The sequence below is a fragment of the Episyrphus balteatus genome, chromosome 4 (genome assembly GCF_945859705.1).
Source record: "Episyrphus balteatus chromosome 4, idEpiBalt1.1, whole genome shotgun sequence".
Lineage (NCBI taxonomy): Eukaryota > Metazoa > Arthropoda > Insecta > Diptera > Syrphidae > Episyrphus > Episyrphus balteatus.
The window spans coordinates 6886172-6912768 of NC_079137.1; the positions used below are offsets into that span (position 1 = coordinate 6886172).

At 30.9% G+C, this 26597-nt stretch overlaps 1 protein-coding gene across 9 annotated transcripts in view; it reads left to right on the plus strand.

Moving 5' to 3' along the window:
* The first annotated feature begins 2063 nt into the window (after window positions 1-2063).
* Window positions 2064-26597, plus strand: part of LOC129920252 (uncharacterized) — a 28203-nt gene continuing 3669 nt past the window's right edge. The window contains exons 1-6 of one of the 9 annotated variants that reach the window (XM_056001530.1): window positions 5498-5629; window positions 14800-14848; window positions 14987-15180; window positions 15333-15394; window positions 18121-18253; window positions 18317-18546. In XM_056001530.1, coding sequence (XP_055857505.1) covers window positions 15161-15180; window positions 15333-15394; window positions 18121-18253; window positions 18317-18546 — 445 coding nt within the window. In that variant the 5' untranslated portion in view covers window positions 5498-5629; window positions 14800-14848; window positions 14987-15160. The other 8 variants (XM_056001528.1, XM_056001529.1, XM_056001534.1 and 5 more) reach the window with 8 other exon arrangements.

A 26597-nucleotide genomic window follows, 5' to 3' on the forward strand; every position in this document is an offset into this window, starting at 1 on the left:
CCGTTTGGCCCCATCACCCTCCAGTTTTGAGCTGTGAGTGCATTTTGTTTGAATTTTTATGATTTTTTTGGAGTTTTTTGCATTTTTCTCAAAACTGAAGGGTGACCGGGCAAAACGGACTTGAAAATCGGATTCAGCGGTCCCAAAAACATATAGAAAGATAGGTCTGCTTCCTGGTACATGAAACTTTTTTTTTTGTGTGCCGGGTATGACAGCGACATGTCGCGACAGTGCTAGCACACAAAAAAAAAAGTTGTATGAACCAGAAACCAGACCTATCTTTCTATATGTTTTAGGGACCGCTGAATCCGAATTTCAAGTCCGTTTTGCCCGGTCACCAGTTTTGAGAAAAGTGTAAAAAAGACCCCAAAAACTACCTTTTTTTGAGTTTTTTGCATATTACTCAAAACTGGAGTGTGACAGGGCCAAACGGACTTGAAATTCGGATTCAGCGGGTCCAAAAACATATAAAAAGATAGGTCTGGTTTCTGGTTCATGACACTTTTTTTTTTTGTGTGCCGGTGTAATTTTTAAATATGAATGCCAATATTATTCTAGCGATTCAGAGTGTATCATACATTCCAACGTTTTCTGTTATTATACATGTATGTATGCTCAAAAACCTAGAAACCTACCATTAAATCGCTGGGTTATTGTCTTGTCAAAAAAAAAAGTACAAACAACTTCAGCAACATCGATCGGTGGTTGTGTACGATTAGCAGACCCCAACCATGGTTACCACTATGGTGTAAAAAGAGAGCTGAACAGAATGCGTGCCCGTCGTTTAGCAATTAAATTAAAATGTCAGCTGTCAAAAATGAAAATAGAAATGAAGAAAACAAATAAAATTATGATTTTTCCATCGAAAGAAAAAACGATTTATTAAAACCATTTTTTGTGTTATAAATATGTAATTTGACAGTCCGTCGCGTGACTGCATTTGGAAAGGGAATCTTTTATAGCTGTCATTTATTCAATACAGATATGTCATAATAGGTCTGTTTGGGTACTTTCTGGACAAAAATAAAATCTGTCAAATTTTAATGAGTAGGGATGAAATTTTCACACACAAAGGAAAATGGTGCAAAAATACTCGAACACTCAACAAAAAAAAAAAAATTGCTAATTTTTCAACATTTTCTCTTTCAAAAAAGTTGTGTATAAAAACTTTTAAGGGCTATTTTTTCAATAGTCAGATAAACCCCAGTTAGAGCTTATTAATGACATTTATTCTTCTGATAGTCTAATTGCCGATTGAAAAATCAGGACTAAAAAGATTAAATTCAATAAACTTGAGAAAAGATATCAAATTTGAATAAAAATCAAAAAATTTACTTTAGCTGATTTGCTGTTGTTAATCTTTTTTTGACAGAAGTAATTTTTCTGATCGAAGAAATTTCTTAGGCTGATATTCTCAAAAAGGGGAAGCTGTTTGCTTGCGAGCGCTCGTTTTTTGTAAAAAAAAAACACTACACAATTTTTGAGTATCCATATCCATCCAAATCGGAATGGTTGAGCTTTCGGAATGATAAATTTTGTAATTTCACATTCGGCTGACTGATTAGTTTTTAGTCGATGTTTTGAGTTCTATTGAATTTTCTGTCTCCTCAGTTTAAAGGGAAAATCATAGAAAATCATTTCTTATAAATAAAATGTTTATACTATTTTGAATTAGGCATAGCCTTACAGAAGCTACAGAATCGTCTATAAGGCTTTAAGAAGCAAAGTTATTAGTCGGGCTGTCAACCCAGAGGATCTGGGTTCAAATCCAGCCTCTACCACATAGACGCCTCAAAAATATATTTATTTTATTATGCAAACAATCTCTAAAAAGCTGACGACTTTTTAGATTATTAGCTTCAAGAATTTGTGAGCTTGTTTTCTTTCCGTTAACCCAAAACGTCTGCTTTAAGCTCATACTTCCGACTAAGCTTAAGACTTAATTTAAAACTTTATTTAATGAATTTTTTTTTATTTTATCCAACATTGGCAATCATAACCACAACCTGCTTCACAACAGGTTTCTTTTGCTGCTTGTATGACTGGCTGACATGTACAACTGTGAGCTGGGAGAGCTCTGGGACTGGGACTGGAAGTCTGCCTGTAGTGTTAAAAACTACTGCTGTAGCGGTATCACTTCTGCAACTTACCTGTGCAGTTTCAACACCATCGTTGTCGTTGTATGTTGCGGTCGTCAAAATAAAATAGTCGCATGTCGCATGTGATATTACCCAACAAATCGATCAAATGATTATTTTATTATTATTTGGCTCTATGTCGTGTCGATGATCAGTTCGTTCGTTGCTGTTTTTATTTGCAAAAAAAAATTCATTGAAGTGTGCGGTCTTATGAGCTTATAGCAATCCAAAAAATAGCTTCAACTCCCCAAAACGAAAATTTATATTTATTTTTATTATAAAAGGTAAACGCACAACAAAAGCTTTTATCAATAAAATTTTAATCATAAAACCGGGGATTGTAAATGCAGAGAGTGGTGGTGCTTTTCTTGACGCGTGGTGTGAATACAATAAAAGAATAAAAAATTAAATCATTAAATGAAATGATTAATAAAAAAAATTAAAAGGTTCTTGAATTTTGCGTGAATTTGGATTTAGCAAGGCCACAAATGAGAGTACGAAAAAAAATTAATATAAAAAAAAAATTACACACAAATAAAAAAGAAGCCTCGTCGATGATTGTGAAACGAGTTTGCTTGGTTTTATCGCTTTTATTTATATATTTTTTTTTTATTATTTTGTTTTGTTGATTACTGTAAGGAGCGAGTATTGGTTTCGTGAATGTAAAACCAATTTGTGTACTACAAGAAATTACTTAAATCCGGGTTTTTTAGTTCGCGTAGTTTTTTGTCGATGTTCTTGTCAGATTTCAAAAATGTGTCAGTGAAGAAAAGATTCATAATAAAAACTGACACTGGTTTAACTATACTTTAATTAATGGCTATCTTATCATTAAAATTTGTATTCATAAACAGTTTTTTGGGCTCTATTACCAACAAACAATATCCCTTCTATAAAGCTTTACAGGAGCTACATTAACACCTGTAAGCTTTATAGAAACAAATTTGTTAGTCGGGTTTAGCAATACAATTTTTAACCAGTGTTTAACCATATAATTTCTCTGGTTTACGATATTCGACCGACAATTATGAGAATTAATAGCACAACGATGATAGAAATTTAGGTTAGAAAGGAACAAAGAAAATAAAATGATTCATTATGATTTTACTCTAAATTCAAATAAACTTTATTATTACACATTCTTAAACCTTGGGTTAGGAAGAAATTATGGTAATTTAGTTACTTTCTTAAAGCAAATTATAGGTACCTCTTTTCTACGTTAAATAAATTTTAGAAACATGCATTCTTTTGATAAACTTCACAAACATGAAAAATGAAAAAATATCTTAATAATTGAATTTTTTTAATCGGTAATATCGAATAATTTTAACTGGTTTGTTTCTAAACTTCAAAAATTATTAGCTTGTTATGTAGATTTGAAATATTGACTAAATAATGAAGCGACATTTTTCAGTAAACGACATTTGACCAATGATTTAAAAAAAATTTAACTTATAAATGTTAAACAAAGTCAAAACACAGTTAAACCACAGTTTCATATAAGCTTGTTTTTATAGAGAAAAGTGAAGTTACATATTTAAATAGGTACTTTGGTTTGGTAACCAAAGTTAAATTACCATGTTAACCATGTTTAAACCTCAGATTAAGTAGTATTTATGAGAGAGAGCCTGCAGGATAGGAAGTTTGACAAATTTAATGATTTACTGCAATCTGATTACAAAAATGGCATAAAACTATCTACGGTTTGATGGTTAGAATCCTATTTTTTTGGTTGTATTAAACCAGTGTTAAATCGATAACTATCATATTTTAGATAGTTTACAAAACTTGACCAATGTTTTACTGAAGTGTCAAAGATAAATTAATGTCAAGTGAACAATTACCTCTATTACCAAAAATTCATATGACTTTTTCTATGGTTGCCAACCAAGTTTTGATTACAAGAAATGTTTAATCTTGGGTTAAGTTGAATTTGTGACAGCTTAACCATTTCATAATTAAAAAAAAAAAAAGAATATAGGTACACATGTACACGCGATTGAAGTAATATTTCTCACCCACAGAAATTCACTTTTATCAATTATCTTCTGAAGTGTCAACTCGAAGGATCAAACAAACTTATGATAAGGTTGAAAATTACTGCGTTACTTTGTTCTTTTTTCTCTACTGACTGCTAAGTATTTAAAATTGCCTTAAGCTACGTTTGCCCTAGAGTTTTATAAGTTGAAAGCAGTTTTAAGTACTTAGAACTAAAGAAGCAGGATCAGTAGGCCTTAGTGTCCAAAATCAATTAATATTCTTAACCATGGGTTAAGCTATTATATCACAATGCAAATATTTCAACAACCAAAACTTAATCAAAATCTTCAAGCTACGAAAATTTAGTGTTAACTGACACAAACCACATAATCAGTTACCAAAAAGAGGTATAAAGTAGGTAGGTACTCTTTACCTCGGGTTAAGCCTTTTAAGGTTAAACTTGTCAAATAGAAAATCTTAAAGTTGTACAAATATTTAAATAATGGTTCAGCAATTTTTATATTCTAGTATAGCTCTGGTTTAAGGTTCATACATGTCTAAATAGCCCGGTACACATTTAAACCAGTGTTAAACTACAGCTAAACCACCCAAATCAGTTCATTTGAGCCAAGTGGTTCATTCTATAATTTCTTATTTTACAACTAGATTCAACATGCTAGCATTAGCAACTTAGTAAGACCCAATATGTGGTCTTAATTTTTATTAAAAAAAGATCGAGTGGTTTTTTCAGTTTACGTACTTCTCATATCAAAACCTCGATATCAGTGCGCAGTTTTTTTTTTTTCGTTGTTGTCTTTTTTTTTATTTTTGAATGTTTGACAAGAGCTGCTTCAGATACAAAACGAAAACAAACAGGTAAATCGACAAGTTTTTTTTTTTTATATTTTAAATCGACAAAAAGCTACATTACGAGTAATACATGCCGCGCGACACAATATCGTCGCTGCCGTCGTCGTCGTCGCCGCCGTTATAACTTGAAAGGTGAGCAGTATATCATCATCCAGACAGATATGGTATTTTTTATCATCGTGACTATCTAATTAGCCAAATGTGAAATTTTTTTCTGGTCACCCGAATCCGCTAACTATACTTATAAAAATTCTAAATTTGTATTTAATGTGAATATTTTTGAACGAAAAAAGGCAATTTTGGTGGCGAAAAAATGCAACTTAAAAGTGACAAAAGTGAATTTCAATTTCATGCAAGAAACAAGAAATCATTCGTGTTAAAGAGCATGTGACTCTTTTTTTTTGTGAGAGAGCAGGAAAAGGAGACTCCTACTACACAACACGAATACAGTGCGCGACGTGAGGTTCGGTTTGGGAAAAAAGCTGTCTGGTATTAACTTGGTTTGTCGCTTGTTCGTTCGTTCGATTCGATCGTTCTTGGTGCTGCTGACTGTGGCAGAAATATAAAAAGCCTTTTATTTTTGTTTTATCGTTTATCGTTTTGTGTATTTTACTTAATTACCTTTGGATGGGATTTTATTTGTTTGTTTTTGTTTATTAATTTTCTTTTTTATTTTAAACCTTTTCTCCTATTGTGTGTGTTGTAGAACTGATAACAAATGGTTTTTAATTTTTTTGTTGTTCTCTCTTCAAATTGAGAGAAACATTTTTTTAATTGTTGTGATTGTTTTTTGATGTTAGAGAAGCGAAAAGTATTGGTTGGACTGTAAAATTTGGTTTTAATTATGGACACTTATTCATCAAGATTCAATACAATCTTTGTGTTTCGGAACAGTGTGAAGTGACTGGCTGAAGACTGAGAGAGTGATGTGTCATACATAATGGTGATGCAGTACCTCGCTATTTATTCATAGTCACGTGCTGTTCTAGAGAAATTTTCTACTCTACGAAAAAGTTTCGTAGAAGTTGTAGTTGAGTTGTACTACACATAAGTTTTATGTCGTGATATTATTCTTTGTTTTTTTTTTTTTTTTTTTTGTATTTAAATTTTCTTTACATTGTTTTTCCGAAGCAATAGAGCTATTAAAATGATAATGATTCAATAATTTATTAGGAAAATTGTTTTTTTATTACGTGTAGGTCGTGTGTAAGCTTATACAAGCTTAATAGGAGTAATTTTAATTTAAAATGTCAACTTCAATAAGAGTCTTAAATGTCAAAATGTCTGTAGAATGAATCCTGAAGTATAACAGGTACAATATGGAATGTTTAAATTATGACAAGTTTTTTTTTTTCAAGACATTTTGGAGACTTTTTTTAAGTAGAAAGAATGTCACGAATTAAGACTTCTTTTAGCTGCTTTAAATCCTTTTTATTTCTTTAAGGTTGCTAAAAAGCTTTGAGTTTGTGCAAACTTTAAATCTTCAAATTTTAATACATTTTCGCTTATAATACTTAATTCTAGTGAAACTAAAATACTCAGAAGAGATATATCAATGCATTCCGGATAGACTAGTTTAATTGACTGGGAATTCCCAGAATGAAATACTTAACACTTAAGTGTATTGCATTTGTTTTTTTGCTAAGTTCTCTTTCTCTAAATCTAGCAAAATGTTTTAAGAACGTTGCAACTTTTTGGGTAGCTTCACATAATGTAAATAAATTGGTTTTATTATTTTTGAAGTTTAACTTTATTTCCGGAGCGTTTGTATCAGAGTTAAAATTTACTTTTTGACAAATGTCAAAATGACTAGGTGTTTTGTTTTACTGCAATGTGATCAGATCAGTACTTTTTCTGACAACTAAGTGCACAAAATTTCAACAGCAAATCTGAGGGATTTTAAGCTTTTTGGAATGGGTTCTTTCATTGAGAGACTCTATTAATGAGATTGCGAAATTGGGATGTAACCGAAGCTGTCAAAGCCCAATCTGACAATTCCCACTTTGATGAACATGACAGATACAAATTTTAAATTTAATAAAACACGGGTTTTAAATTAATTTGTGTATGAATTTATTAAATAAGTTGTTGCTGACTGTTAAAAGATTCTTAACAAATCGATTTTTTTAGTAAACAAAATAACTTAACAGTTTACAAAAATGCTTTCTAATAGAAAAACAAATGTCAAGTTCATCAAAGTGGACAATTTGACGTTTAAGCACTTCTTGCTTAAAAGCCCTATCTTGTTGCCAAAATGCCAGATCATCGTTAGATATGAAAATATCAAAAGTGAGCAGTTCAAAAGCATAAAGGTGACTCTCTGACGTCACCAAAAATATTATTTTCACTCCGTTAACGAGTCGTCAATGTCAAAACCCATAATTTCCTGTCAGCGTGATTGTCATCATAAGCGTTAACGCGTTGACAGGATTTTTTTTAATATGACACGATTTGAAACTGCAGTAAAAGATTGTGACGTCAGTTTTACGTCAGAGAGTCAACGCGTTTACCGATATAGGTTAAAAAAGTCTGCCCTTACAATTTGAAACTAGATTTTAATTGATTAAAAGCCCAAACTAGCACGAAAGCACTTAATGAAAATATGTATAAAAAGAAAACAAATGATTCACAAACAGTGATGCAGGATTCTATTAAATTCACATAATTAACATTTTGGTTGAACTAATTGATCGTGACTTTCTATTTTATTTGTGTCTTACAGAAGTTTAAAATAGAAGTTAATGTGTCAAAACAAATCGTTTTTTTATAATTAAACGTTAATTTCATAGCAAATACTGGTTTTTATATAAATAATCCAAATCCAAACTGTCATACTCATGGTCTGACTATTTGTTTTGTTTTTCGTAGGGTAGCGGATTAGTTAATTAAGTAATTTATTAATAAATCTTCATTAACAATGGTAGCTTCGATGATGATTCGATATACTGAATCTTTTTTAAACCATACAAAATATATCATTTCGGTAAAATATGATCATTTGTTCCATCCTAGCTTCTAAACTACTGATTATAATTTGTCCAATGAGATACCGTTGGTAACGTTTAAGTTTTCCGCTGGCTATAGGTTTTATGAGTTTTAAAATACAAAAATACTTTTCAAACTAAACGCAGACATAAAATGTATTAAGCTGTCAATTTTTTACAAATTATTTGCAAATCCTTACTCGTTTTTGTCCCAACTTTCTGTCAATATTTTACTCACTAAGAATTTTTCCTATGCCATACAATCAACTTATTAAATGGCCTTCCTCCTAGGAGTGACATGAGAAAAAGTGGCACATATTTTAAGCAAAATTTCTTTATTTTATGGTTTAAGAAAGGTTTTATCCACTGTACATAAAAAAATACAAAACAAAAAAAAAACTTTGTTGATAGTATCTCATAGAAAATACTAAACGAATAAATTAATTTAACAACATTATGCAAATATTATGCTAAACAATATGAGCACGAGTCTTCTTATGGGCTGTAATAAACACTCTACGAATAAGGAGTTGAACATTTATGAGCCACTTGTTTATTTTAGATTTCTATGTTAAGCTAGAATTACACTGTCAACGAAATAGATTAATGCGTTGACGCTTTGTCGTCACTTAAAACTTAATTTTAACTTTGTTAACGCGTTGTCAATGTTAAAATACAAAAAATATGTGTCAACGTACCCGTGCTGAGGTTAAGCTCTGGTTTAAGCTTTATATTATGTTAAGATACCTAACAACCATGCTTAAACCAGAGTTGGACCAGAGTTTAACCGCATCTAATCCTCTATATCGGTGAGTTTTAAACTTTAACCAAGGCTTAACCACTTTTATAAAACTGAATCTCAGTTTTTAAAACATAGCAACTCTTCTATTTAACGACGAATAATATTAAAATGAATGTATTTCTTTTCAATTTAACCAGTTATGTATTTAAAACAAATTTTCATATATTTTTGTATTTGCATACTAAAATTTCTCCAATAAAACACAAAATAGCAACACCATACGCCAATCCCAAAAATATCCAAATCCATCTTAAATCTTCAACTTTCAATTGTTGTATTCTCACATTCGATTTGAACTCCATATTTAACTTATTAATTATTTCAAGCTCTAGCAACTCATAAAACGTTCTTGTCATCCAAAAATCTACCAATCCAGCTGCATGCACTTCTAAAATATGATAATTAAATATATTTTTATAAATCAAGGGGCACGGTAGTGCCCAGCCAAGTTCTCTAGCAACTTTGGCACTACACCCTTATTTACAGGAAACAACTCAGGCCATTTTCGACCCCCCTCTAACTTCCACACCAAAGATGCTAGAAATTTCAAACTCGCTACATTTGTTGAGCTGGTCGAAACCAAACTCCTCATAAAATTTCAGCCTCTTTTGATGAGTAGTTTCTGAGATATAGGGCTTCAAAAATCGCAAAAACCGTAACTGACTGACTGACTCACTCACTCACTCACTGACAGATCATCAAAATTATGGAGAACTTCCCGTTAACGTAAAAACTTGAAATTTTACACGGTGATAGGACTTGTGGTGTATACAAATGGAAAAATCGAAAATTTGAGATTTTCAATTCAGGGGGCGTGGCATCCACCCATTTCCGCTGAATTTTCATCAAATATTATAGAGCACTTCTGATTATCGTAGAATCTTGAAATTTGGTAGAATGGTAGAGCTAGTAGTTTATAAAAAGGAAAAAAATTAAAATTTGAGAACTTTAGCCAGGGGGCGTGGTAACCGCCCATTTTCACTGAATTTTCATCAAATATATAGATTTTCAATTCTACAGCCATACCTTGCAAAAAGGAGTGAAATCACAACAAAAACATTACTGTTAAAAAAAGAGCCAAGTTCTCCTATGTTGAAATTATGCTGGCACAAAAAGTACTGAGATGTAAAAGTGTACCAAGTTCTAAAGTTTGGGTTCAAATTCGTATCAATAAAATTTCGATTGTTTACTTGGCAATTTTTGAAATAACTTTAAAAATCGGGAGTTAAAAGAAAAATTGTCAAGGGAACAATCAAAATTTTATTGATACGAATTTGAACCCAAACTTTAGAACTTGGTACACTTTTACATCTCAGTACTTTTTGTGCCAGCATAATTTCAACATAGGAGAACTTGGCTCTTTTTTTAACAGTAATGTTTTTGTTGTGATTGAATTTTCATAAAATAATATTGACGATTGTAAATTCTTTAACAAACACAATTCTTCTGACCAACGAAATAATTTTTCACCAAAGAATTCTTGTTGATTTCGATAAATTTCCCATTTCGGGCTGTTTATTGTGAAGGCATATTTTGTAGTAAGACTGTCACGGATTTGATTGTAATTTCGAAAATTTGGTTCAGTTTTAAAGACGCTAGAATATTTTTGTTTTAAATTAGGATTTAGATATAAATTATAAACAGATTCAATCATGTAGATTTTTAATTCAGATAAATGAAGATCATCGAAAGATTTTATCAAAATTTCCCTTGGCCGTTCAGTCATGTATGATTGAAGAAATGCATCGTATAATGTAACAATTATAATTCCGAGTAAAAATATCATCGAATATATGATTTTTGTACTGCCAGATGCTAGCGGGTTTTCAGAAAACGAGTGTCCAAGCATTCCACGAAAACAATCCAAGTTGAATAAGAAGAATAAATCATGTCTCGCAATAATTGATCCTGGTGAAAATTTAGCAGCTATTCCAAGTGCCACAGAGAGACTCACTAGGACCAATATTGTTAAAAGAAATGCTTTCCAATGAAATACCAAAGCAAACACTTTGTAAACTGGTATGTGTGGATTTGTTGGCAGCATAACACTCCAATCATAAAGAATAACAGGGTATGATTCGTATGTAGCTGGGTTCTTTAAAATTGTGGGGAAAGTAGCAACTATATCAATTGTTCCATTTTGAACAAGTTTAAGTAATTCAGTATCAAAAAGTAAAGTGTTGACATTCGAAGTGTTCAATTTGGCATTGTGCTTTTTAGCAAATGTGTTGAACATGTGTTTCACAAAACCACCAACTAATTTGTTGTCTACGAAAATCACTCCTGGTTCTGATCCTCCGAATAGAACTGGCAATGAACTACCATTAAGATTTTTTAATCGATTTGGAAAAATATCTGAGTTGGCGTTGGTGTTCCAGATGAATTCTTCAATTATAAAATGTCCAAGATTGCTGTAGGTGTAGTAAACTGATGAATTGGGGAAATCTTGAAAAACAACCACAACATTAACCATTTTATTCTTCTCACAGAAATTGAAAACACTCTTTAGTTCCAAGTCATTTTTGAAAGAATTTTCAAGCACAAAAATTATTTTACAGAATCGAAGGTGTTGAAGATATTTCAATAGTCGGTGTTGTACAGTTAAATCTTTAGAATCAAATTGCACAATGGTTAAAAGGTTTTCGTTAAAGTCTGCCTTTAAATAAAATGAAGATGTGGTATCAGAATGAGACAAAATCACTGGAATTCTGTATATAGTTTATATGTTTCGTATAAATTTATCATCAAAATCATTGAAAAGAAGAAAAACACTTTCAAAATGTTCAATTTCATGAAGATTTCCGACAAAACTAAAAAGCTTCGAGTTGAAGTCTGCAGTTTCTGTTTTACGAATTTCAACTTTCACAACACTAAGAAATAATACAAACAGACTTCCAGTGGTTATGGTGTTGTAATAATTCATCACACGAACTTTTTGTGTTGATTTTTTTTTTGCATTCAAAACTAATAGAAGCCTTAAAGCCTACATAGTTCATGACAAAATAATCGATTTTAGCGAATAAATATTTGGTTTGATTTTAAAGATTATTATTAAATATTTTAATTAAATTGCTATTCTTTACAATATTTTCATGTTTATATAATAACGATTATTTTTTAAGGCAAAAGAGGGTAATATGAGCTTTTTTCAATTTTAACTGCTCTTTCTTTGATTTTTAAAAAGAAATAGAGACAAAACTTCAAAACTTTGCGTTAAATTCAATTTCTATTATATAATTTAGTTTCAAAAGTAACAAATCTACTGTTGGAATCGTTTCAAAGGAGTCTAAAAGAAGTGCTTTAGGTATAATAGTTCATTGCAATAATTTCTACTTAAAATATAATGACAGCTTATTACTTTTAATGGATATAAATGTTTGATTACTTGTATTTCACTCATAATTATTTTTAAATGGACTCTAGGATGTTTTTGAAGATAATTTAATTAAATTTAAGTAACAGTGTTGTATTTGGTATTTTGTAACCAGTTTCTATATGTTCATATCCTGTGCATATTTACTGGTTGGAATTCTGATAAACACGAATATAATGTACATATGCTTGGTTTCTTAATTTAAAGCAATATTAAAGTCAAGTTAATAAGCATTATTTAGGGGAACATCGAGGAAAAAAGTACCATGCAGTACAATTTTAACAGAGGATTGTGCGAAAGATACAATGTCCAATCCAATCCAATAGGGAAATTTTGCGAATATGTCAAAGCCAAATGTGACAACCCTCACTTTGATGAAACTTACATATGCAAATTTTTCAAAACACGGGCTATTTATTAGTTTTCGGATGAATTTATTAGACAAATTGTAGCTAACTATTCGTAGACTCTTATTATGTTAATTTTTAATTTAAAAAAAATCTTAACAGTTCCCATTGATGCTTACTAAGAAAAAAGCAAATGTCAGTGTCATCAAACAGTTTGACGTTTTTTGCTTTTTGCTTAAAAGACCTTTTAAATGTGTTTAATAGAAATAAGTTAGGTGTTTTGTTTTTAAACACTTATACAACACTTATTCAGCTTAGTATTTTAATAATGAAAAATGCTTTGAAGATAATGACGACTGATAAAACAAAAGTTTTGCATGAATACTAGCAAAATATTTTAAATAAAATCTCTAAACTTTTGTTTTCTTTGGGATTAAGATAATTCTGTTTGTTTTTATTGTTTTGATAACATTCTGAAGAGATGGGGTTATCTTTGATAATTTTTTGATAAAATAAAAATTAATTTCCTGGCAGATGTTTACAACAATCATAGTAATTGTGGAAGTAAGTTTTAACCGGTAGAAAACATTATTATCTGGCAACAAGCCAACAAATCGGAGGCTATGCGGCCATGCGGGATAGCTTTTAAAACTCACTAGTCACTATTTTTAAGAATGAATATTTTTAAATCTGAGTAAAAAAATATGCCACGGTAATCATAGTTCTTTGATAAGTTGCATCTTTGTTTTCTCTGATTTTCAAAGTTTAAACAAACACACCTATAAGCCCTGTTCTTTCGGAGGTGGAAAAGTTCTAGTAACGATTTTCAATCAAACGCTATTTAAACTTAGACCGTGTGTGAATTGCACTAAAATTGTTCACATTGTTTAAATTTTGACACTTGCGTAATGAATAGAAGGGGTTTAAAATTTATTTTGCTGTAGCAGCAGGATTCAATTTTAACCCAGTGCCTATCTACTAGAGCAGAAGAGCATGATTAGCTCTACTTGTCAATATGTACTAGATCATAACATATCCCCTAAGGAATTGGACTAGTAAATTGTATGGAGTAGAGTGCAAACGAAACTTCCTCACAAAAATCTCCGTTACAATCGGTGGCTACCGATTTACAAATATGGCTCTTATTACACTCATAAACAGACGAAAAAGATAATCTAGTACTAAAAACTACATATTCCCATCTACTCGACCAGAAAAGCCTGAAAAGATGCAAGTACTTATTATTTTTGTCTAGGTACTTGTGAGAAGTCTATCACATCCAAAGGAAAGCAAACACACGGAAGCAAACACGTGGAAGCAATTTTGTTTAGTTCAGGGCCTTGAATAAAGCAGAAAAGGGGCTTTATTTTGAACTATTAGGTTAGATTATTTAAAAACCCTGATATAATTAGATTGATTTCCTAATCGTACTCAAATTGAAAGCAACATTTTATTGACATTGATATTACCAAAAATAAACATTATGAGGTGTGTTAATTCCTGAAAGTCTTTCTTAAACTAATTAGCACAATAGCTTATTTAATTTCTTAAAATAGAAGTTCTATAGATGCTGTTGGCATTGACTTTGATAAAACAAATTGTTTGATTTTTTTTTAATTCAAATGATAAAATATTATCTTTGGCATATAACTATTCGAGTAAACATTCCTCAGCAATACACAAACAGTATAATTTTAAATTAATCGACTTATTCAGTTTAATGCAGATCTTAAAAGACGAATTTAGAAAATGCTGTAGTTTCATAATCACTTAACTTTCTGCTGCAAGGGTTTTAGGAGCGTTAAAGAACCAACTACTCTTTGACGTACAAAAAGAAGTTCTTTTGTGCTCATAGTTAGGATTCTTACATTTTTCTATACCTGACAGATAACTTTTCTTCTATAAAGCGTTATAGCAGCGTAAGATTTATAAGTCCTTACGCTGCTGTAACGCTTTATAGAAGCAATTATTGTTAATTGGGTAGTTATATGGTGAAATGTATTCTTCCAGAAATCATGTACGTAACTACTATCTACTTTTCATTATTTATACTGTTCCGAACTTGAACCGAAAGTTGCTTCCAATATGCAATGCACAACCTTACAGAGGGTTGAAAACCTATTCATTATATTTTCAACCCCCAAAAAGGCCAATCGAGATAAAGTTATTGTTCCTACTTTCAGTTATTTGCTAAGCTAACAACAAAAAACAACACAATACAACCAATATTAATGAAAACCTTTTTTGCTTATCAGTTTCTATATTATAACACAAACATAGCAAACTAAAATATTAATTTGCACAGGTGATTCGGTAAGAGGCATGCGAACATCGAGAGACTCTCAAAAAGACAGGTAGCCCTAGCCACCACCTGAATGTTTAAAGATTGCGTTTTTTTTTGCCGTCGTTATAAACATAAAATATATCCATTCGGTTGTCTCTCTTGTCGACGACGGTCGTTGATTCTGACTCTCTCTCTTTTAAAATTCTAGATAATACCATTTTTTTGAACTACGAAATAAAAATAAACGATCAGAGCCGGTTTCTGTTTTTAAAAAGACTAATAACAACAACAACAATATTGAAAGAAATAAAACATCCAAAAAGGAGGGAGGAATCAAACAAAATAATAATAATTACTTGTCTTTTTTTGATATACAAAAAAAATGTGTCGATGTTGTCAGAGGTAAATAATACAAAATTTTTAACTATCAAAAAAAAATTATTCATTTATGGATGAAATTGGTTTTATAATAATTTTTATTTCATTTTATTTATTTATTTTATTTTTTTTTCGTAACAAATTGTTCCATCATTGATTGATTGTTGTGTTGTTAGCTGTTATGAAGATATTTACTGGAATTGCTTCGAAGAGAAATTTTGCTATGACGAATCGATAGGTGAGTACTTTGTCATTAAAAAAAAAATAATGTTCATAAAACTTTTTAGTTTTGAAGCCAGTGACCAAATTTTCAATAGGATTTTTTTGTATGTTTTAATAGGTATTTCAATAAAACGGAATTTTTATTAGTAGCACAGCTGAAACAAATACGAATAACGAAACTGTATGAAATGGAAAATCCCGTACAAAAATTCCATAAACCAAATTCATAAACAAAATACTTCGTTCAAATATTGTTTGATCAAGAAATTGTTACTTCTAGGAGATAGGGGTTGAATCGCCAAGTAAGAAAACATTCGCACATGCCACATACCTTAACGTTTGACAACACTGCTGTATCTAAAACATCTGTTTAAAGATAGAAGCATCTGTCATTAAAGCATTTCTTCGGTGATTCAACCCTAAGATCATACATTCCGATTTTTTTTTTTTGATACAGCACAAGAAAAGTATAGGAAAGAGAGTGAAATTGCATAGAACTTTCAAAAACTGACTGTTTCACTCTTTCTAATGTATACACTTCTTCCAAAAGTGCAAATATAATATTAAAAAACCTAGAAAGTATTCCATTTGGGTAGAGGTTGTGTCCTCGTACCTTAAATCTTTATGCCGAATTTATAGGAGTGACAACTTGTCACTAAATTTTGCCCTTATCTGTCAATTTTTTTTATTATTTTATAGGTAGAGCTGAACATAATGCGTCGCTTAGCGACTAAAATGACAACTGTCAAAAAATTCACTTTCCAAAATCGCCGAAGAATGAGTGAACAGAATGCAGTTGCGCGACTGTCAAATTACGAGCTGTCAAAATACATATACAAAAAATGTCTTTTAAAATCTTTTTTTCTGTCAATGAAAATTAATTTTTGTTTTGTAGGTACCTATTTTTCTTAAAAAAAAAATTCTTCCACTGACCCACGTCAAATCGTTGCCCGACGAAATTGAAAAAAGTTCAACTTTTGGGCGAATCTCTGAGTAATGAGCGACTGCATTCTGTTGACGATTAGCAACTTCCATTCGAATTTTACATTTTTGACAGCTGTCATTTTAGTCGCTTAGTGACGAGCGACGTACGCATTCTATTCATTTCTTAAGGATAGAGTAGTTCATTTTATATAACGATTTATCAATATTAAACAAAAATTGGAAGAGCATTTATACAACAAAAAATAATTTGTCAAAAAAACGACATATTATCACGCGTAGAATTCCGTGATTATTTTTAAATTCCGGGTTCTGTTTTTTTATGTCAAAACAACAATTGAGTTGTCATTAGAAAACCCACAAACCACTGAGTTGATGAAATTTCATAACCCTAAAGTGATGCAATTGCGACCTCAGGAATTCATTGGTTTGAAAGAGGCATACAGTAGGCAGGTTCAGAAACGTTAATGACCAAATATTGAGTCAATTTTTCTGTCTCTGATTGGTCAACTGTCAAAAATAACCTTCCAATGTAGGAAATTTTATTGGAAAGTTGACTGGAAAGGTGGGCAAGAAAAATCTCCCTCACTCGATTTAAGCTTGGTAAAAAATTTTAGCCGAGCTAAAATGGATCCCGTACAAATTATCGATAAATTGTATGGGAATTTTATCTAGGCTAAAATTTAGCTCGATCTGATACCAGGCTCTACTCGTTTAGGTAAATTTCCGTTTAGAAAATAACGTTTGATAAATGTCTAGTCCCTAATATTTCCTGAACGTGTCCATTATCTTAACGCATTGTTAATGTCAAAGCCTATAACTGTAAATGTCAGTTCGTGTGTCATCGTAGCTGTCAAAGCGTTAACAGCATTTTGCAGGTTCAGAAACGTTAGGGACTAAATTTTTAGGTAATTTCTCGGTCTCTGATTGGTCAGCTGTCAAAAAAAATCCTTCCAATTTAGGTAACTTTATTGGAAAGCTGACTGGAAAGTTAGGCAAGAAAATTTTTCCTAAATATTTAGGAAAGTTTTTTTGTTTTTAATTACAAAATTACTGATTGTTTTTAATTACAGAATTACGGTAGCAGAATTAAATTTATTTGTGTGAAAATCGATTAAAAAATTCACTATCGGTTATAATTAATATAATTTATTTATTATTATTTGGTCCCTGCCGCATTTGATCTATAAAATTCTCAAGTAAATTTCGAAATTTGACAATAATGGCGTATCCAAACTAATTTAGTCAATTTACTCAAATTTCCGTTCAGAAAATGACGTTACCTAAATATGTAGTAGGTATGTACATATATGTAGTAATATTTTCTGAACGTGCCCATTTTCTGTTCACGATCAAATGACATGATACATTTGGAAAAGATTTCGAATCATTTTTGAGTCTGAGATAGCATCAGCTAAATCAGTGCCTTTCATTAGCGTGTCTAATGCTTAGCTATTAAATAGTTAAAATTGACTATTAAATAGTTAATTTATGTATTGTATAGTCAATTTTAACAAAGTAACTATTTAAATAGTTGAAATTGACTTTTTAATAGTTAATTTGGAGAATACTTCGATGGACTATTAAAATTGTAACAAATAACCATTTAAAATGGGTTTCCCAATTTTAACCATTTTTTCTCTGAGTGTAGTTTCCCATCCAATTCCACTAAAACTTTTTATTTTTATATAATGTATAAACTTAGTTCTTATTTAATTTAATAAGGAAAACGATCACTGTTTCAAGACCTAATAATTTTTTTGTAAGACCTCTTCATAACTTCCATTATTTTTTTTCCAGCGAATTATAATCCAGATGAAGATGAAGAATATATTGTGGAAAAAAATGGTGCACTCGGGCGAATACATACCATCGACAATAATAACTTACCCGTTTGTAACCAGCCACTTGGAAGGGGTAACTCTATGCTTAGGTGAGTTTCAAAAGTATTCAAAATCACAACAAAAATTCTTAAACATAAAATTTCTAATTTCAGTGCAAAAATACACGAAGAAGACTACCGACGCGAAACACAAATGAATGTACCAATGTTAGGTCCAGAAATTCTAGCCGTTTTTGCTAATTCACAAATCTTCCAAGATCACCAGCCCACAAAACTAACACGAATAGGTACACGATCGTATTTACCCGGCGTGCATGCAACTGCAAAAGATCTCACATCACCGCGAGATGTCGATCAAGATAAATTGATCAAAAGACTGGAAGGTAATGATAATGAAAATGATCATCATAATCATAGTAGTTCTAAAGTCAAATTTTACTTACAATACGACGTATAATATAGTTATATAATCCCATTATTTCATTTAATTTTTTTTTTATTTAATTAGAATATTTAATATTAATATTAACTTAAATTTAAATTTTTTTTTTAAATCATGATCACAAAAAAGTATATTTTTTTTCCAAGAAAAATTAATTTTAATTTTTTTAACTGTTAGTTTAGTTTAAGGAAAACAAAAAAACCAGTGTACAATGTTGTAGTATTTTTTTTTTTTTCTGAAAATATAGACAAACATAAAAATAACTACTATAGATAGGCTTCTGCTTGATTGATTTTGTTTTTTCTAATAAGTTTTGTTTGGATTGTTATGCAGCACACATTAACAAAGGCCGGTTTTTAACATAAGGCAGGCTCTGTAGGCAACTATAAACTGCTTATGGGCCCCCGGGTCTTTGAAATGGGTAATTATAATATCGTTTGGTGGAGGTTATGAAACTAAAATCTTATAAATGCTATCTATTTGAAGGTTAAGTAGTGACATTTGATTTTTTTTGTTCTTCAATTTGGAAAGTCTTTTTGCTTAGGTAGGATCATTTTTAAAGGCTGAACAGAGTTCACGATGTGAAGCAGCTAAGAATCAATTGCAGACAATTTTAACTTGTTTAAGAAAATTTTTGACACTAAGCTGTCAATTTTCGTCTGTCATTTTCATTGTAGCCATTTCAATTCATTGTTCGTCTTTTATTTAGCTCATTTATTACTGAGCTCAATTCTAGCTGCTAGGAAACAATTTTTCAATCATTAGTCTATTCGCATTAAAAAGAAAATAAAGTTATCCCACAAGATCTGACAGGTCATCTGACACAATGAGAAATTTATTTTTGCTCTGTTTTTTAGTTATAGCGAGCAAACCCCCGAAGTTTTCAGTGATATTCGTCACAACAGTCCACACTGTATTACACACCAATTTGACAGCTATTAACAAAAAATGAAATGCAAATATTGTCAGTTGTCACTAGGCGATTAGGTGTGCTTACAAGAAAAACAAATGTTTTCTCAGAAATATCTTCAAAAAACACGATAACTTTTTTTCGCCTCATGGAACTCGCCGAAAAAAAAAAGGTTATCATTTTCGAACCAAAAGTTTGAAATCTCAAAGCAAACCGAATCTGAACACGTTCAGGAAACATCAAGGAATTCAGTAAGAAGATCAAAACGCATAAGAGAGATATTTCTTGGCTAACTTTCCAGCCAGCTTTTCAATAAAATTGCATAAATCAGAAGGATTTTCGTTGACAGCTAATAAAATAGGGTCGCCGAGACTTGACTTACTTCTTAGTCTCTAATGTTTCTGAACCTGTTGACACTTTTAAGGGGCCAACACATAGAATACCTCACAAACATATTCAATTGACAGCTCCTTATAATACCACCTCGCGCCCTCCGCCCTCATAGACTGTAGTGTGCAAATTGGCCTCTTTTCGCTGACTCCTTTTGACATTTCTGTGAGTTCATAGAATTTAAAATGTCTTACCTCTTTTGGCTATATCTTTCTCAAAATGAACAATGAAGTGCAAGTGAGAAAGCACAATATGTCAAAATGAGTCGGCGGAAAGATCTCACTGAATTTAAAATATCAATCGTATGTAGATAAAATTTGGGCCAAAAATTGCATCCTCATTTTCTAATCCGCCCCTGTCTCACATATTTTAAAAGGTTATTTATACAGAGACTCAACCTTTCAACAGTTAATTGTTTGTTTTTTTTTTTTTTTATTTGTAAAATTGTATTTGGCATTTAGTTGCATGCGACTTCCTGGTAACATTTTTTTTTTTTTCATTATAACTTGAATTTCTTTGTAACGTCAATTGTTTACAGAGAAATAATTCGATAAATTAATTAAAACTTAAAACATTTTTTTTACGCTATTTATCTGCTAAAAAGCTTTATATCATTTGAGTAGAGATTCTTTCTATTTGTATATCAAGATAAAATATTTACGGTCATAACCTCTATGTTTACACTCTTTTTTTTATTGTGTATTTAAATTATATTTCACGACAACGGCATTACTCGTGACTTTAAGGTTGTTAATTTATATTGTTCGGTATATAAATGGGATGTGATTTTATACACATAATCAACTCAAGTTTAAAAATTGATTTCGTGCGCTAATTATTCGTTTCGTTTTCAAATGGAATTTGAAAATAATAATTTATGTTTAAATTTATTGAGAAAAATTAAAGCTTTGCGTATCGATAAATTCAACAACAATTTTATTTATTAAACGTTGATTTTGTGATTTACAGCATGTTTATAAGTTCTGTGATTTATTACCTTAATTAGCAATCTAAAAAAAAATCTAGAAACCCATATAATTAATAAATATTTTTGATATTACTGTTAGCAAAAGTGCTTATTCACTTTCCAAAGCACTTTGAGTTTCATAAATTATAAGCATACAAAAATATAACAAAAAAGACCTTGCGATAAACAAAAATTCAAATGTCATTTCCCGCACAGAATTAATTTCCCAGACAATTAGTTTTGAGCGCAAAGTAATTTAGACTTCTCCAAACTAATAGACTTTATCTTCAATTCAAATTCAAATTCAGTCAAATTCCGTACTCCAAAACGAAGTTTTTCGTGTACTTGTTGACTCCTCAGTCAAATTCTTCAATATTAAGAACGGGTTACATTACTCAGCTGTCAGTCGCTGATTTGATCACTCTGTTTTTTTTTTCATATTAAAAGTTGAATACTTTGAATGATAATTCATCATTTTGCATGATTTTCTACATGACTTTAATGAATTTGAAGTTAGTGATAGTAATCACAATGTGCCTCGACGTTCTTGGTTCTTTAGTGTTTCAGGATTTCACGAGTCGATTTGCCCCATGCAGCTAAAATAATGTTGCGTAAATCAACTTTAATAAGCCGCAGGTCCCAATGGTCGCAAATTACCAACATTGAGTTTGTCAAGTAGAAAATTCGGTTATTTCGGTTACAATGATATATTAAATAATGTTTCTGGAATACCTGGATAAGAACTTCATTGTTATTTTGGAGTTATATCTTCCAAATGGCAACCCATCTGCGTTATTCGGAAAAGAGCAGCAAATACGTGGGAGAGTAATAATCCCCTCAACATCGAGAATGATGGTCATGAGTTCTAAATGTTTTCTTTATGGAACGAGGCTAGTGCAGACTATTCCCGTCTGTCATGTGTCAACTAACGTAATCTGTCAAAAAAAGAACTGGATAAATCTAAAGTTATACTTGCACTTGTGATAGAGGCTTGTTTTAAGAGAACACAGTTGCTAATAATAATAGGTGTGTTTTTTTGTTTATCTATATACATTTTGTGCAAAAAAACGACATCGGGAGTTTTGAAATCTATGCAAACATTTAACACCACTGTACATACACTTTGGCAGCTGTCTGTCAAAAATGTTGCTCTTGTTTTTTTTTTTTTATTTTAACTCCGAAGAGGGAAGGCCATTACATCCATGTTGCATGCAAAAAAAAAAAATTCACAAAAAAACAAAAACCATTTGTATGGCCATGGCATCCATGTTGGATTTAAAAAATTTTTTTTCACAAAAAACCAAAAATCATTGGTATATTTTTAGCTACATTTTAAGACCATAACCATTAAAATTAGTTGCGTCGTTCTTGTGTTATAAGCGTTTGAAGGTAGCCATATTAAATTTTATTTCGATTTTGTAAAAATCAAACGTGGAAACTTTTTTATTTTTATTTCTAACTTTTCGAAAAAACTTTGGTAATTTTATGTATATATTTGTTCAACAATCTTATCACGATCCATTTAAGACTTTTATCTGAAAAGTGCATTGCGTATATACCGAAATATTAACATTTCAATGCAACTATGTCAAACAAATTTTTGATAATTTTTTTCTATGAGAGCTTTTTTCAAACCTTATTTTCTTCGCTTTTTTTTTTTTGTTAATATTTTCAGATATTTCTGTATGAACACAACAATTAAACTACCTTGGCACTACTGTTTTTATCGAGAGAAAGTAAAATCTGGATAATTATCTGGATTTTTCAAAAATCTATACAGAAAAAGTTTTTGTTGTTTTTAACACGTAAATTGTTTCGATTTCAAAAATCTCTATGTCGTTTTTTTGCACAAAATCTATATAGATAAACAAAAAATCACACCTAATATGTGGATTTGTACAGTATCTTCTCTTTTTTCCTCCACTTTCCTCAAGTTTCGAGAAACGTTCATTGCACCCCACACACATCCCACTATTTGTAAGGTTTCACAATTGCAAGATTACGCCTTCTTTGGGAAATCTATTGCTAAACATTTTTTTCAGGAGGGACATAACACCACAGGTTGCTTTTATGGTCTTATGTCCGATTATGGTGGGACATAAGTCGATAACCGAAATTGTGGAGTTATGTCTCACGTAGGTGGGCCACATCGCTGCGCCAATCTTTAAGCTCATGTTCGTTCGCCTTACTTTATCAAAAATATCTTCTTTGCTTTTCGGAGAAACCCCACTCCTGTGACCGTAAGCCGAAGGTGACTTAAGTTAAAATCGCCATATTTGAGTCATTGTCGACTTTTGCCCTGAGGTACATTCCGCAGCTCAAAGCATCTCATAAAAAATCGGCATAACTGACTCCGAGATTTTTTTTTCCACTTACATATGTCACAAAATAACCTACCAAAGCATACCTCTTTTACCAGAAATACAGAAATACAAAACACATAGAAAGTTTTTAATTGTATTTTTATTCAATTAGATAATAAACCTATTTACACCTCCGTAAATTAAGCAAAAAGAAATGGAAAAATTTGCGATTCCTTACATCTCCGATAAGACTGTATTTTCTCTTCTTTAACACAATTTAAAAATGTCGTAAATATTGAGTGACAGTTCAGTTTTCTGAGATTTTTTTTGGAACTGACTAAAGCTGACAGAACGAGTAGTTTAGTTTTTCGGCAAAATTTGGAAGTTGGGGGAGCAAAATCGAAATTTAAAAATTGAATTGACAAACAAACTTCAAAGTGAGAAATAAGTTATTCCGTCCTGTTTGGTTAAAGATTATACCGTGATATATCAGATAAATGAACTGATGTCCAGAAGTTAGCTTAACAAAAATAAGAACTCATAGAAGTAAGTTAAATTTAAATCTAGCGCTCTTTAGAGTAATTTGTCCAGGAGAAGAATAATCCAACGTAATTGCGTTCCGATGCTTATTACTTATTAAACTGAACTAATAACTGAACTAATACCTAATAAACAGAAGTCACAATCTGAGCCACTTAAGCTATAGTTCAGCTATTCGGAAATGAATTACTTGCTAAAAAAAACAACCATAGCCATAATATATTTTTCTATCTCCAATTAATTTGCTATACTCCAAAGTGCTTTTTGATAAACAAAAGGTTTTAATTTTTCGTACGTGTGTACACATTATAAGTTTCATTATCTCATTTATTTGCTTGTGTAAAAGGGATAGAAGGTTATAGAGGCATGAGAAAGTTCTGTTCCCCGCATACTATTATAATAATAATAATAAATAATTATTGTTATTATCATTGTTTAAACTTGCAATTTGCACAGATTCTTATTAATTGTGCTTATATACAAAAATATGATGATAGGAAAGAGAAGACATATTTCTAGTTTAAATAAGTAATTAATTTTAATTGTTTTGTTATGAAATCTATAGTGAAGTTATTATAATGAGTTTTATTAGGAGAAGGAGAAGACTTGAGGGGGGGGGGGGGGGGGGGGTTTATATGAAAATTATTGAGTGTATAAAATTGCATGAAGTGCATGACATTGGCATGGTACGTATGTGTTTTTGTTTTTTGTTTAACTTATGATAACGAAATGAGTTTAAGTTTATTGATTTGAGACATTTAATGAAGGTGGGTGGTTGACGAAAAAATTTTAAAATTCTTTTTTAAATTGAACAAAACTAAATGTAACATTCAAGATTCAACTGTCAAATTGAAGATAAAAGCAACTTAGATTTATATGGTATTGACAGTACTAACTTGACATTGTTCTTGTACCTTCTAAAAAAATGCCAGCTTGTCAATAGTCGATTTTTGACGTACGGCAAAGCTTTTCGGCTTAAAGTCTTTTTTTTTTCAATTTACAATGTATTTATTTATTATAGTCTTATACAATTAGATATCTTTAAAGTATATATCTCACCCCTGATTTTTCAATCGTCAGTTAGACTATCAGAAGAATAAATGTCAATATAAAAAAAACTTTTATTCCTAGGATTAAACTCTATCTGAGGTTTATCTGACTATTGAAAAATTGGCCCTTAAAGGCTTAAGTCTCAACTTAAAGTCATAGTACCAATAGAGTCCTAGACGTCTTAAGACATGTGGCAACAGTGTTGCCAATTTATTTATAGCCAAACCGGCTCCTTCAAGTTTTCTCCGGCTCCTTCAAATTCTGATTTCCGATTTATCAAAATTTGGCTCCTTAAAGGCTTGGCCACACCGGAGGGTATGCGGTAGCGGTACGGGTAGTGGTAACGATATTTGTATGAAAAAAGTTCCACATCTGAACCTTGATATGTCAGTTTGGAATTTTTTTCATACAAGTACCGTTACCTCTACCCGTACCGCTACCGCATACCCTCCGGTGTGGCCAAGCCTTAAGTTTTCAATTTGGCGATTTTTGGCTCCTTCAAAATTAAAAACTTTTATAATAAAAGAACTTGATTACTATGATCACGCCTTAAAAGTCTTCGAAGTAGAACAAAACTTCTTCGAAGTAGAATCTGACGTCTTGCTGAAAAGCGCAATATTGTGAATGTACCTACTTCCATTTTCATTCATATATTATGATGCGTTCAGAATTATAATGGGTCAAGTGCACTTCTCTTTAGGTTGGATGTTTTTAAGGTCTTAAAAATTAAGATTTTCATTTTATGTCAAATAAAATAAAAGAAAGATATTTTGGAGCTATCGATCTGTGAAACATTTATTTCAAAAGTTCCTTTAGTTTCTGAGAAAAAGCTTCTCAAAGTTCAGAATAATGAACAATTTGAAATGGACTTGACCCATTATTATTCTGAACGCCTCATAAAATAAAAATTAAAGAATCTAACTTGACGTCTGATAAATTTAATACCGAGTATTATTTCTTTTTTATTATTTTTTTATATTTTTTGTTTATATTATCATAATGTATATCTAAGTTAATTTGAAGTTCGAAAAAAATTATAAGTTTTTATAAACAATTTTTGAAATTGGCGATTTTTGGCTCCAAGACTTCTAAAATTCGGCTCCTTGCCTCTAAAATTCTCTGGCAACACTGTGTGGCAAGGCTCCGCTGTCAAAATTAACTTCTGAAAATCTGAAAAAAAGCTGTCAATCGGAAACTCGATTTTAATTTTAAAGATATTGCTTCAAATTGTAAGGCGAATTTTTTAAAGTCAACACCTAAGCGCATTGGAGTAAAGTTTCCATCCACTAAAGTTTTTAGTATAATTATATTTGACGTTTCTTAATTATTAAAACGTTATAAATGTCAAATCAAGCACTTTATTAGGTCTGTTTAATGAATCTGATCCGCTCAGAAAAGATCCGAAAAGTACAAGTTTGTATGTTCCATGAAGGAAAACCATGCCCTAAACTGTTCTACAAACTATCATTTTGTGTTTCATGAAGTTTTCCAGCACAGTTTAGTTCAAGTTTTTCTGCTCCTACTTTTGAGGTAGAGCAAATGAGTGAAAAGTGTCAAACAGCAGCTGATTTGTTTTATTCTGACAAAAATATAATAAAATTAATTCTAAATAATAATGGAAATTTCTTTAGAATCCTCTTAATATAAAGAAAAACTAAAAATGAGAACAAATAATTCTAATTAATTAAAATTTATTTGAATGAAAAGTCATAACAAAAATGTATTTATTTTTTTTTTAGTTTTAAAACTGTCAACCCTATAAAAACGGATGTTGTACTTTTTTGTTCTGACAGTTTTCAAGAATTTGTGCTGTTCTAATCCTTTCTATTCTA